Source organism: Ranitomeya imitator, chromosome 5 (assembly GCF_032444005.1).
Source record: "Ranitomeya imitator isolate aRanImi1 chromosome 5, aRanImi1.pri, whole genome shotgun sequence".
Lineage (NCBI taxonomy): Eukaryota > Metazoa > Chordata > Amphibia > Anura > Dendrobatidae > Ranitomeya > Ranitomeya imitator.
In genome coordinates this window covers 371,918,605-371,934,220 of record NC_091286.1, presented here as the reverse complement: position 1 = coordinate 371,934,220, position 15,616 = coordinate 371,918,605, and the positions used below count along the sequence as shown (strand labels likewise).

Genomic DNA, 15,616 nt, shown 5'->3' with positions numbered 1-15,616 from the left:
TGTTTTGTCGGACCGTCGGCACAAAAACGTTCAATGTAACACTTTTTCGTACATCACGTCTGCCATTTTCTATGGCGCATGTGCGGCCGGAACTCCGCCCCCTCCTCCCTGGACTTCAGAATGGGCAGCAGATGCAACGAAAAACTGCATCCGCTGCCCACGTCACACAAATTTTACAACGTGCATCGGTACGTCTGCCCGATGCTTAGCGATGGACCCATACCAATGCTAGTGTGAAAGTAGCCTAACCCAAACCCTAGCCCTAGTGGAATAATAAAAGTAAATATATATATATATATTTTTTTATTATTGTCTCTACCTATGGGGATGATAAAGGGGGGGTTCATTTACAATTTTTTTTTATTTTGATCACTGTGATAGGTTTAATCACAGTGATCAAAATGTACCTGTAACGAATCTGCTGAATCTGGGGTTGCTTCATCCCCCACTGGGCTGAACTACCACTCCCCCTGTCCCTGTAGGTCAGGTGAAATTGGAGTTAACCTTTTGACCCGACCTGCAGGGACGCGATCGGATTGGCACCAACTTTCATGACGCATATGCTGTGTCACAGGTCGGGATGGGGTTAAATGCACTTTTGCTTTTTACTTATTTAGTTACAGCAGGGTTCATGTTTATTTTGTTTCTTGTAGGTTTTCTATGCTTTATGGCCAAAGTGAACATGCATTTATTTGCTGCATGTACTGTATACCAACTTAAACTAAGCTCAATTTTTGTGTTTTTTTTATTTGAACAACTTGCATGATTGATTAATCATTGATCATATGATCTGATACTTTACTATACCCTTACCTTCATATTTCTGCCTGTGTGTTTTGTATTTTCCTGGTGCACATATATTTGAATATAATTTTTTTGATATCTCTAATAAACAATATATATTTTACTCTTTTGAAGTATGGTACATGATTAGCAAAAATTATTTATGAGAGGATTGCATAAATAGTGAATAGTCATTATGGAGCAGAGAAAGAAGGTCAAAATTTATAACAACTTGTATTTTTCAATCTTCTGTAAACTGGAGCTATTATAATTTCTCGCCTTTGTTTGAAAATAATTTCTAAGAATACAGACTGCTCACTCACGTGGGGCAAGTGTTAGCAAACTGATTTTCACTGTAGTCCTGTAGATCAGAAAAAGGACTATTTCTAACAATGATGCTAGAGAAAAAAACACATATGGTATGTTGTACACAGTGGCAGGTTTTTTAAGATTTGTAAAAATAAGACAGATGGAGCAATGTTACCAAACATTGTACTATATGTTATGTACTGGTTTTCAATCTTGCAAGTGTCATATTTTAAATATATGCCATCTATTTGATCGATACAGATTAAAGAACATCTTGCCAAGGGACAAAGAATGTTGGCAGGGGAAGGAATGTCTCAGGTGACTAAAACACTGCTTGATTTAACTCAGAGGAAGCATTTTTATGCTGGGGATCTTCTGATCTCAGTGGAAATCCTTAGAAATGTCACAGACACTTTCAAAAGAGCGAGCTACATCCCTGCATCTGATGGAGTACAGGTAAGACATGAAGCAATCATTTCCTGCTTGATAAACAGTGAAATATGTTTTCTTGTATAATATTGGTTATTTTCTACTTATTTCTGAAAAAAGGATGTAGTTGATTGAGCTTTAATTAGCAAATATTGGACATAAAAGGTACCAAAACCCCTTTTTGTTATTCCTAGTTTCTATTTCACCTTTAACTGGAAAGTCTCCATTTTTATCCGCCACATTGACATATTGACTATTGCATGTGGTAGCTCGGTACCTAATACCTTCAAGGTCATGGCGTTATAAAAGTGCTACATAACTGGAATTAAAGTATTATTCTCTGAAGAAATATTTTTGTTCTTCATTTTTTATTTGCTTGAACTTGTAAGAATTATCCTCATAAAGATATAGAGACCCACAATTTTACAGCTGATGAATTATGAATATTAGCGCATGTGGATGTCAGAGTGGATAATCCCTTACTCTGGAGCCATTTCTTTTAGCCTGGACAAAGCAATGCCCTGGGGATTCAACTGAGCTATTTATTACTAGGTTGACTCTTAATTTCATTAAGTACCGAATTTATTTCTTCTGAAGTGGTCAAATCAAGAGAAATGTGAGGCCAACTAGACTGTTGTGTTATCTAAAAATGCCCATACATTTTAGGTACATTTCAGCAAGATCTAAAAATATTCTTATTCCCTTAATTATTCTGCATGGTCCATTTCATGTGTATGGAGACCTCACGATTCTTGCTTGATAGTTGATATCTAGGAACAGAAGGATCCCGCCTGGTAAATTCAAAAGGCCTTTATGTTAGATTAGCATTGGAATAGGTCACTTCCTGAGTAGACTGACACCAGCTCTCTCATAGAGAACTAAGAAATATTTCACCAAGTCAACCATTCTTGTGTATCAGGGCGTTAGGAAACATTAGTGTCGGCTCAAAAGTTTTCTATTGTCCATAGGGGACTTTAAATCCAAAACATGGATATATTGAGATAAGAAAAGCTTTCATAAAGACTATCTGCCTTTCAAGGATGGAAAGGTGTGGAATAACTATAGATGGCATTACACAGAGCTCTATCATTGTCAGTAATGTCAGTTTTCCCTTAAAGTATAACATTTAAAGCCTGATCTTCATGTACACATTTGAATGTTATTCAATGTTCTTTCTTAATCGGCAGCTGCTGTGAGACCTTTAAGAGTGTCTTACTCAGCGTGCAACAGATGCTTTGCAGTTCTTTGAAATTTTCAGTATTCCACATGTACAAAAATGTTAAAGGCGTTATCGAGGGAAAAGTAATCTAAATGCATGATGAAACATAAGATTGCATTCTGCTCTTGAAAACAATGTCTTTCTGAAGGGAATACTAAAAAGCAAGGTCTTGTGCTGTAGTGTCAAACAAAAAAGTTCACATAATGCCAACATTTAGATTCATGTTCAATTCTCATGTTAACACATTGATAAGTCAATAAAATGCAATATACTAAATTGTCATTCCATGTCAGAACACTTCAGGTTACATTATATTAGTCGGTAAATGATGCATCTACCTTTCAGTCTCATTACATTTTCCACATGGCTAAATGTCAACTTTATACCATGCATTATAGGAGCACTTCAAATTAAATAATATTACTATAAAAATAATAGTGCTAACATATTCCACAAATTTCACATACAAATATTTAGCAATTTATTAGGTGTCATATTTTTAATATTTATTATGGTAATATGAATTAAAGGGAGCATTTACTATTTGCTTTCTAGTATATTCATTTTTAGAATAGAAATCAGTTTTTCTAATATTCTCATCATGGAAACAGGCACCCACAAGCAATAGTGAAAATTCTATTATATTTTACAGTCCTTCAAAACATGCCTCTAAGTATAATGACTAGAAATGATCAAATCAATTTGAAGCCAACTGAATTGGTTACTTAAATCAATATGGCAGCTGGTCAGCCACCAAATTTGGGATAATTTTAGAGCCGTGAAGTGTACAAAATGTAAAAAAAATCTTATCATCACCTTACCCATCATTTGTACTCCCAATGCAGCTCCCAGCCCGATCCTCCATCGACTCCCTTTCTTCAGGTCCCGTCTTCTCTTCTCTAGTCATTGTTTGATGAATCTGACACTGATATCACTTGATATCATAACATTGAAGTCCTGCACACGTCTTAACATGACACCTATTAGCAACATGACATCAATTAACGACATGATATGTATTGTTTCCATCAACTTCATGACATCTTGTGAGGTCTTGTCAGCATTGAAGATCCCAAAGAGTGAAGACCTAAGAGAAGAAGAGCTGAAGGGAAAGATCAGTAGATGATTATTTGGAGAGCTTATATACTATAATGGAAAGCCAGTATATAATAAAAGCTCCTTCCATGGGAAAACAGCAATTTAATTCAACAAAGGGTCACAATTTGAGTGGCCAGCATAGAGGAAATATATAAATAGCTGTGGTTTCCTTTTTGATAACAAATAGGTCAGCTTCTATTTTTCTTCGTGGGGCAACTTTTCCTGTCCCTTTTTAAATTACGTGATTTGAAAAGTGGCACATTTTAGCATACATTTTGTCACAAGTCCTTGTTTGCAATAGTTTATGCCAAGAATTTGTCAACTGCCTAGTAAATGTTGGGTACTTAATTATCCTTAAAAATAGCATGCCAGTATTGAAGAGTTAATACCGATACTCATCAAAAACATGTCCACATACACTTGAATGGTACTCAGCAAAATGTGGATAGAAAGTTAAAATGTATTGTTGAAACTAAGAAAGAAATTAAGGTACAAACCCTTGCATGAAAAGACCGAGCAGGCGTTTCTTGACTTGGGACCAGAAAGAAGCCCCTGATCAGTGTGAAACGACTGAAGTAATCTACGTCCTAGCACTCTTTAATTTTACAATTTTGGAATAAAGTCTACTGAATTTTTATGCATGGGTGCCACAATTCCATTCTTCTTTTCTACAATACTAAAAAGGTATGTCATCATTACACAGCATGGACAGAGTATGGTAAGAAATTCAGATCTACTACGCTTTTAGACAAGACATAGGCATGTTTGCAAGAGCAATGAGCATGGCAAGATAAGAAATATGAATATGAAATTGAAGTGGCTAGGAAATATCATTATTTCAGCTCAATAATCTACACCAAACATACCAAAACCACACACATAATCAAAAAACTAGACTAGTTTAACAAGCTCCTCTTTTAATGCTACAGATTCTGCAGTGTCACTTTGAGATTCAGTAATAAGTGATAATTACGATAGATATCTTTCACTGTTTTTGACAGGAATGTAGATACTGTATTAAAAATAATAATAAAAAATAAAGTATAAAAAACAATTTTATAAATTTAATATTGTCATAATTGTATTGACCTGAAGAAACATATTGCTAAGCTATTTTTACTGAACAATGAACACCATAAAAACAAATCCCCAAAACTATGGCAGGAATTGCATTTCTAACCCCAAGAAGTCAAATGTAAACTCTGTGAAATATGTACAGTAAATGACCTCTGCTGAAAGGTTTATAGATGTAATGTATTGTGCAGATATTTGTATAAAATATGTTAGTCATATTTAGTCTGATTGTGTATAATTGCCTATCACTTTTAGCATAATGACATATATTTTTTTCAGAACTTCTTTCAAATAGTTAGCAACCTCCTGGATGAAGAGAACAAAGAAAAGTGGGAAGATGCACAACAGGTAAGACAAGTATAATGATTTAATTGACTCGACTTATTCTGTCCTTCTTTTCATTTGTTTTACATTGTGTAAGATCTACAAAAGAAAAGTGGCAAACACTTTGAATTCATTTAAATATGTTGTTTTATTTTCATGATTAGGCTATGGAAATCATTATTCAAATACTACATACTTGTATAATTAGACTTTTCTGTATGTATTGCCAATGTAAAACAATAATGTTCCTCTTGGATATCAAAATGATGATCTAATTTTAGCATTAGCCATTAAAGTGTTTGTCCAAACCCCGGGGAAGTCCTCTAATGAGGAGAACCCAGAGGACACTTTATCATTAATACAGACAAATTAGTGCACATATGAATGTGATTTTGCCTGGTTTTGGATGCCCTTCTTGTGAACAAAGCTGAGAAAGCATCAGGACCAGTCACACCCATTTGTACTCCGCTACGGCTGAATAAACAATAAATGAAGCTAATCGGAAAAAAAGGGGACATCAACTAATGTCTATTTTTACTATGTACTACAGTCATAAAGTCTTTACATTTCATAAGCATAAAGCCCAAAGAAATTACCACCCACAAATAAAAAAAGATAAAAATAAAATGTAATGTGTAACGTATGACAGGTTACATATACTAATTTTGAAGTAGCTTTTTCAGTACTATGGAGTCCAAAAATAAGGTGCGTCTTCAAAATCACCAGTTTATGTATGATAGTATATATGTTTATATCACATTATAAAATACAAATATATAATACAGTTACAAAGTATTGCCACAGAAAAACAATATTACATAATGTTGCTGTGCAAAACCCAAGATTCACATTACCAATAATAACACTAGAAAGGGACAGGTAATACTTACAGATAATTTTGACATACTACCATCACATAGTGTCTAAATAATACTGATACACTCTGATGGAAAACACTATATAATGCTAATATTACAATAATAAAATGACCATAATAGTAGCTACTGGCTCTACATAGGAGCTATGTAACCCCTAAAAATGATAATAGTACAGTTAAATTCAGGGTAATATATATTTCTCTGTGCAACCCAAACAGCCATGAATACTTCATGAATATTATGTGCAATTTGTCACACAAGCATCTTTAGCTCCTTACTTTTTCAATATCCTCTCCACCAAATCACCACTCTCTATGAAAACTTTCCATCCGTAGTTCCCCAAACAGCAATAATGCCATTCATTCATACTCTTTGTGTGTCACATAAGCGCAAATAGTGCAGCATTAAGTGCCTCCCCACACAGTAAGTGCTTCCTTTAGATCTCAACTTAGCAATAATGCCCTATTTATGCCCCAATACAAAATAATTACCACTTCTTTGCCTCAAACATAGAATTCTCCCCTTTTAATTTGTGACTACCCCATAATATAAATTTTTCTTTTACATGTCCCCGATACAGTAAAAAAACATTGTCTTTGAGCTCCAATCAGTGAAATGTCTCTTTCTGTCTCTTATACAATTATGTTGCCTTTGCGTCCCTACAGTGCAAATGTTTCCTATAGTGCGCCCTTACCGTAAAAGTGCCATTTTAGAGGTTTGCAACAAAAGTAGTGCCTTCTTTCTTTTGCTGACAAGAAAAAACATTTGTCCAAGAAAAATAAAGTTGATCAGCACATCCAAAAAATAGGTAAAATCTTAAAATGTTATTCCATATATGTTACACAAATAAAATCCACATGTTGACAGAGAAAACACTTTTATGTGTTTCTGGCGCTATGTGCGCCATTGGACATGTGTGCCCTGTGATGTCGCTCAAAATCCATAGAAAAATAACCACAACATTTTTTTAAAAAATACTCAAAATATTAATACTCAGTTCATCACTTTCCTGACTGGCCTCTGTCCTCACTGACCAGCCCGCTACATAGTCTGGGATCTTCTTTCTGATATTTCTCCTGCTGCATTATACTCTTCGTCCATCTTTGCACAACATGGCATCTGGGGCCTACTCAGTTCTGGACGCACTGACGTCAAACAAAAACTATGAGTATCATGTGCACCGGGAAATATCAGGCAGAAGGGGTCTGACCTATGTGCAGTGGGCAGCAGAAGCAATGGGACAGGTGCGCAGCGAGGTAACTATTTCTTTTTAACTCTCTCGGTCATCCACAATTCTGAAAAATGGCTGCCTATTTGTTGCCATTTGGCTGAATTGCAAAAATTTCAGATTCAGGAAAGTCTGACGTTTTAGTAAAAAATTGAGAATTCACTTCTTTCTAAATAAATTCTCTTATGTATAATGTTTACACACAACTTTAAATAGATGCAGATCAATTTTGAATCTTTACATAATTGGAAGCCACAAATTTACCAGAGGAGGTAATCTTATGCATTATTTCCTGCCTAACGCCACTCCCATGGACTTGATTCACATCTGTATAGTATTGCTACACCACTGTTATCACCAGTGCTGAACAGATGTTAATCTAGACCATAAGGAAGACACTAGGGTGGAAATTAAGCTGAGGATCAGTAATATTACTGAGAATTAGCCAGTCCTTGACACATTTGCAACCTCATCTTCAAAAAAGATTTAATTGATCTTCTCAACTATGGAATATCCATGTGCAGTAAGGGATGTATGTTTCATCTTGACTTTTACAACTTAGCTACCAATGTAGTTAGTTTCATAAATAAGCTCAGTCCTATGTAGAATGGATGCACTGAGTCTGTCAGATTAGGGAGAATGTTTGGTTTGTCCTCACTGTTATATTATGTATTTTCATTTAGAGGTAAACTGATGGAGGTCTTGACAGACCGATACGTTTATGATGTGACTACTGTATGTATTGCACATTAAAATTCTTCACTGCATTCAAGAGAGTGTGCCCGGTCTTCTATATCACATTACCGAGAAGGAAGTCCCAATTCATTATAGCTGTTTTAGCATAAGCCATGTTTCCCCGAAAATAAGCCCTAGTGTTATTTACAATATTTTTATAGTGTTATTTACAATATTTTTATAGTAGGCTTAAAATGTAAGCCCTACTCCAAAAATTAGCCTTAGTTACAGTCAGAGCCGGTGTTAAGGGGTGTGATGCAGCGGTAGGACCATATACAGTGAAACGGCAGTGACCCAAGCAAGTTCAAACAAAACATTCTTTTATTGTGTTACTTCACACAGTCAATATAGTATACGGCTTCTTCATACAGTCCATTAATAATGCATGGCTATATGATGCAGTCAATACACAGGCCGAACTTCCCTCTGTCCAGTTTCCCTGGGTGACCGCACGCCGGTAACAAGTCTCTGTACTCACTCAGCACACTGCACTCTTTATCCTCGGAAGTGCAGCCGGGTACACATAAGACAGCCCACGACGCAGGGTGTCAGTCTCTCTGGTTCCTTTAGCCTCTGTGCTGCTCCACACAGAGAGAGCTCTGCAGACAACTGCCTTGTCTGCTTCCAAGAACACACTGACACCCCTCCCCCACTACTACAGGGCTTTTTAATCAGTCACTGCCTCACTATTCTAATTACAGCCACATCTGTGTCTGTAGTACGCCCTCATGGCCTCACTACGCTTCCATGCACATTCTGGAGAACACATACAGCGCCCCCTAACTGTAACAGGGGTCACTGCCTCACAGGGGCCATGAAAAAATGGGTAATTTCCCAGTGCCTCCATTCTCTTAGATGCCTTAAGTATTTCTATTCTGAAGTTAAGACTGCTAATGGATATTTGGTTACATCACAGTCATGTGATCATGATGTCACCAGAGGTTCTTTAACTGACGGAATCTAGAAGAACGTGGCTGGTATGTGCTGTTTCTGCAGTGTGTTTATATACATGTGGACGTATGTGTATTGTGTGTATATACAGCATATACATGTGTATGTACAGTGTGTGTGTGTGTGTGTGTGTGTGTGTGATGATATAATTATATTTGAATAAATGTTGATTTTTTTGTTCAAGAATAAATGGATTGTTGTTCATGGAAATAAGAAATAAGATATCCTCAGAAAATAATCCCCATCCCTTCTTTTGGAGCAAAAAATATTATGAGACCCTGTCGTATTTTTGGGGAAACATGGTATATGACATATGGCAGGTACGGTCCTAATTTAAAGACCCTATCATTGTAAATTATAATTTAATAATCAAACTAAGTAAAATGGCGGTGAAATTATATAATAGACAGATACATTATTTCAGATAAAATCCATTTTAGCATAGATACATTGTTAGGATGCTCTGTTAAAAGCCTTCGCTTTAGTTATTTCTATTACTGACATAACTACTTTTACATGTGGGATGCTGTTCTTTTCTATGAAACTTTTTTCAGTGCAATTTAAAAAAATAATTGAGCAGATGGAATATTATGATATGTGGATGTCCAACACATTAACTCCTCTTTATTCATGGTGATTAGACCCTTTTGATGGTTGTAATGGAAGCAATGGGGAATTTATTCTGACCTCATTTGTTCTCTCTTGTTATCTGCTCATACAGAAAACATTAGGCAATAGATTTATATTAGAAAATAGCTTATGATGCAATCCCTTGACATATTATAAGGCCTCCAAAGTTGGATCATTCTATAGATTTGACAATTAATTCTACCTCGGTCCTTTTTAGTTTACTGCAGTAAAGCCTGTTTAGTTGGATGGCAATTAAACATCTGTTCCTCTGAAGACTTCAATATGTTTGAAATATTTCTTAATTTTCATTATTACCATTACAACTCTTGAAGGGTGTAGGGTGTCATAAAAGCTGTGAATATGCCCGTGTGATGCATGACTCCATAAAATTGAATTACTGAAACTGCTAAAAATTTCCATAGGCTAATATGTTTGCATTTAGGGGAAATTTTGATAACGTTACACATTAATTTGACAGCTATGTGTGTAAAATATAAGAAATGGCAAATCAGTGAAAAGTACCAAACAAAGGTATAAAGCTGTTGTCTGAGCATATGAGTCAGCTGCAAGGCATCCCGAGTTGTCATGGAAACAAGTATGTGGAGTGCCGCAGAAATGGTTGCTTTGTTGATCCCAATACAATTATTTTGTAGTATTAGAACAGGGAGAATGCTTGTTAACAGCGCTGTACCTTCTATTCTTTCATGTTTGTGAGACCCCGTAGTAAAAGATACAAGTGTTATCATTGCAATGTATGTTTAGCATCTTAGCATTTGCCGTGCAGCTTCTTCTATTCTTCCGATATGTTGGCTTCTCTATAGAAGCTATGGATGACATTCTGTGAAGTGCAGCTGCAGAGGCTAGCACATCCTTTTCAAATTAATTGTCAATGCACCAAGCCAGTAATTATGGTTTATATATGGATCGACTGTATGGCAGCATCCAATTTCTCAAAAAACTCCAATATCGCAGCTGCTTTTGTGAGGACACTTATAAGGATGAGCCCGAGTTTCATTTTCCACACGTTTTTTATCATAACGCATATTCCTAACCCTAAATGGACAGCCATATTATCAATTTCACATGTTTTAGGCAGGGAAACCCATAAAGGGTTCTGTGCTGGACATTGAGCATCAAGGTCATGTCTTTCTAGCTTATGTAACCTATTGTCTGCTATTGCCATTGTAATCTTTAATTCTAGATTTACCCAGGCTCGATAGAACTGATGCAGGTCATTGAAGATTTTATACACATTGTCGGAATGGGAATGATGGATTTTCAGAATTCTTATCTCACAACAGGAAATGTAGGTAAGAATCAACTTTTGATTTAGTATGTGTTCCCTACAATGCTTTTTAATCTTTAGAAGTGTTATGTGTCAAGGACTACTACTGAAGAACAACTTAAACACTTTTTCCATTCATTTAAAGAGGAAGCTTAAGACTACATGTGTATTTGGGTATAAAGAACATGCCATACAATGGTAAATCAGTAGTAAAAATTTAATAATTATATTTTACTTGGTTACAGAGGTGTTATTATGTCTGCCAATTTATTTTTTGTTTGTAAAATCAATTGCAGCCTAAGTGGTATTTTAAAACAAAATTGGTCATGTATGTGTCTTCTTCTTCATCTGGCCGTATGTAAAAAATACTTGTTGGTCAAACAAAAAGCTATATCTACCGACACCTCCGTAAAAAGCATGCTTGGCTCCAACACATCTCACAGAAGCTTATCTCCCTTAAGATCAAAAAGATTAATCATATTGAAATCCAATTGTTAGATCCTTCTCTTCTTTGAAATCTCTAAGTAGATAGTAGAGAAGGCCACATTCACATGACATGTTTGGCTGGTGTCACCACAGTTAGCTGACAATAAAGTGAATGCTAATTTTGTCTTTAATTTGACAAATGTGTTGAGTAGGTAATTTTGCTTTACGCCTTCCTTAAGTGTGAGTCTAGGCATTGTAGGGGCACTAGCATTCAAAAAATATCCCAATATAGTATAAAGGACACAAAACTCAAAACATACTGTTCAAAATATGGTGCACAAAGACCTCAAAAAGAGTATAATCCTTAAATTTAAATCTTTACGATTAAAGTATAAAATTAAACAACAATAAAATCAGAATAACTGGACACCATTAATCCAGTGACAGAGTGTGACAAACACACTTGCATGCCTTTTTTTTAATAAAAATTGTATTGTGCTGCAATGCATCCTCCAGCATTAATATTTAATGAAAATCATATTGACACAGTGCAATGTTTATCTAATAAATAACTTCATATCTATCAAAATTCAAACCCATAGGTTTAGCAACAACCTAGACTAAATTAGTGTAAAGTGCATAGTGCATAATATATGGTCAAGGATAGACAGCAACAGTAAACGATACAAAATCAAACAGAATGCTAAGAGGGAATGCAGCATAACTTACTGATAGCAGAAGGCAAAGTGCTTGATGACACACTGTCCCCGCCGCCCTAACGCACGTTTCGTCGAGACTTCCTCAGGATTCCTGCATTCCCTCTTAGCATTGTGCTTGATTTTGTAGTGTTTGATTCTGTATCGTTTACTATTGCTGTCTATCCTGGACCATATATTATGCACTATGCACTATGCACTAATTTAGTCTAGGTTGCTGCTAAACCTCTGGGTTTGAATTTTGATAGATATGAAGTTATTTGTTAGATGAACATTGCACTGTCCAATCCATAACAAAGAAGAAGACAGCGCCACACCGGTCAGTGAAAAATGACTTACAGATTTAATCTGCCATCTGCGGCAACGTTTCGGTACAATGACCTTTATCAAGCACAGTCTGACACATGTTCCAACCACCATTATATACTACTAGCACCACCCCTCATTACATAATCCACCAATAGGAGTATAGCACCATAAAGGTAAACACAAATGAATACACATAAATACATTTACATATATAGAAAATACATTACAAACACATAGAAACAATGCTGCATCATCTAACAAAGACATACTAGCCCTGATTGCCAAAAATCCAAAGAACCAGCCCACTACAATGTAATCCAGATCCCCCACATGGTGATATAAACAAACCGCAGTCCTCCAATAGATCAGTAGCATGTCCCGTAGCTAGGATACAGGCCAACCCTCCGAATGATGTCATCACGGCCATAGTCCAATTGGAAGTCGATCAAGAGTCATGTGAACACAGGGGTGGATAAGATTGCTGCGCAAGTCCAGTTCATTCCTGCAATAAAACCCCACTGAGCATGACGGCCACAAACTCCAGGACATAACTCCACCCCCAGAATGAAGCCATGGTAACCGTCGTCCAATCAAATACTCGAACGTCCTTCACATGATCGCAGGGGTAAAAACAATAGCCATGTAAGTCCAATCTGATCTCTCCTGCGTATAACACAGACAAATTCCAAGAAGTCCACAGATGTAACAGCACTGTGCAGATTCACCATCTTCCAACAGCGGTTGCTTGATCAGCCATACAGGGGCAGTGACATCCATGTCCCACAAGACTTCCATGCGCTGACGATTGTAGATACTTCTCCATAATATATGGCAATCCGGCAATATATAAAAGTCTATTGATTCAAAGCTGAGACTCATGAGATAATTAGGAAAAAAGCAGCTATATATAATATAACACAAATCCCTTAGGCTACGTCCACATTAGCGCTGCGCGCCGCCGCGTCGGCGACGCAACGCACGACGCACAAAAAAACCGCGCGCAAACGCACGCAAAAACGCTGCGCCTTGCGACGCGCGCGCCGCCCCTCGACGAAAATCGGACGCACGAAAAATGCAACTTGTTGCACCTTCCTGCGTCCGACGCTAGCGCCGAAAACGACGCACGCGTTGGAAAACGCAACAAAAAAAAAACAAAAAACGCACGCGTCCCCCATGTTAAACATAGGGGCGCGTCGCCGCTGCGTCGCCGACGCAACAGCGATGCACATTAGCGGAACGCCAATGTGAACGCAGCCTTAAACATTACATTTAAACTGTAACAGCATTGCACAGATTCACCATCTCCGAGCAGCAGTTGCTTGATCAGCTATACAGGGACAATAACATCCGTATCCTAACAGCACATATATCTCAGATCTAACCAACACATACTGACAAAAATGCAAAATATCTGCATCATAGAAAATAAATTCCGCCAACTAACAATAGACCTCTCCATATATGCTAATTGGTCTCCCTGGTGTGAACCAAGCACAGTGAACTAACAAGTGCATCATGCATGGACACACCAAGTAGTATAATAGCTCCCCTCAAAAAAAAGGGGGGGGGGAAAGTGGGGGGGAATATGGGGGGGGCAAGTCATATAATGAACACAGAATATTAAATATCGGGGGAATTGTCAATCATGTTCAAATAGCTGGTCTGATAGGGCCCATCATTGCTAATACAGATACATCATACACATACAGAATAACAAAACTTATTTAGATATAGCAAATATATATAACAAAGATGGTTAAAAACAATATACCTGAAGAATACTGCAAGAAATATAAACAGGTCACTAGAGACAACAACTTTGTTGATAGTCCAAGTTCATCCCCCTAGGGTGTAGGGTATCCAGCTCAAAGATCCACCTTAGTTCCTTCCTTTTCAAAAGGGTAATACGATCACCACCCCGGCGCATCACTGGTACATCATCAATCACCCTATACCTTAGTTGATTGACCGAATGTCCCTTATCATGAAAGTGCCTCGGAACAGGTAAATCCAACAACTTCGTTCTAATCGTGCTCTTGTGTTTGCTAATTCTCGCCCTGACCTCCATCGTGGTCTCCCCCACATAGAAAAGACCACAAGGGCAGGTCAAGACATACACAACATAACTGCTCCTACACGTATACCGTCTCTTAATATCATATCTTCTACCGGTATATGGGTGACAAAAAAAGGCCCCCTTGAGCATGTTACTGCAACTAGCACAACCCAAACACGGAAAATTACCAAGACTAGGTCGGCTCAATGTCATCTGTAAATCCCTTTTTTGAGCTGCCGATATCAGAAGAAACTAATTCATCCTTCAAGTTCTTGTTCCTCCTATACGAAAATAATGGAGGTGTTTGAAACTCAACAACATTAGAATGACCCTTGTTCAGCAGGGACCAATGTTTTCGTATAATACCCGAGATCCTAGAACTCAAGCGATTATACGTACTCACAAATGGGATTCTTTTATTTCTCTCAATCCTATCCTTCGGAACCAAAAGATCCTCACGTTTGGTAACCAAAGCCCGCTGCTTAAATTTCTCAAGGTCAACCCTAGGATATCCCCTTGATAAAAATTTACAACACATTTCTTCCAATCTATCGTCTACAGAGTCCTCACAGGAATCAATCCTCCTCACCCTCAACAGCTGACTCCAAGGCAAGGACTCAATCATCCTGCGTGGATGCTCACTGGAGAAGTAAAGAAGATTGTTCCTATCCGTTTCCTTGACATATAGATCAGTCTGTAAACAACCCCCAGTCTTGTAAACACAGGTATCAAGAAACTGGATCCTGTCCCGAGAACACTCCATGGTAAAACCAAGGCCAGGGTGGACACTGTTCAGATGGATAAGGAAGGATTCGAGCTCATCCCTATCCCCATCCCATACCAGGAAAATGTCGTCGATGTAGCGTCGCCAACCCCTGACATGGCACCAAAAACGTGAACTGTACACGTATTCATCCTCCAGAACGGCCATATAGATATTAGCATATGTGGGGGCCACATTGGACCCCATGGCCGTCCCGCGGCGCTGCAGGAAGTAATCATCACCGAAGAGAAAAAAATTCTTCCCCAGAATGAACTCCAGCAGCGCCAGGATGAACCGTATACAGCTCGGGGCCATGTCAGAGCCGGCGAGCGCCACACCGACGGCATACAAACCACTGGCATGTTCGATGGAAGTATAAAGGGAAGACACATCAAAAGAAACC

General features: G+C 37.6%; 1 protein-coding gene across 5 annotated transcripts in view; it reads left to right on the top strand.

The window, feature by feature from the left end:
- Positions 1-15,616, top strand: part of ADGRB3 (adhesion G protein-coupled receptor B3) — a 1,579,303-nt gene that overhangs the window by 890,960 nt on the left and 672,727 nt on the right. For all 5 annotated transcript variants that reach the window (XM_069726666.1, XM_069726664.1, XM_069726665.1 and 2 more), the window contains 3 exons: positions 1,354-1,548; positions 5,192-5,260; positions 10,860-10,968. In XM_069726666.1, the coding sequence (XP_069582767.1) occupies positions 1,354-1,548; positions 5,192-5,260; positions 10,860-10,968 (373 nt within the window). The remainder of the gene's footprint in view (positions 1-1,353; positions 1,549-5,191; positions 5,261-10,859; positions 10,969-15,616) is intronic.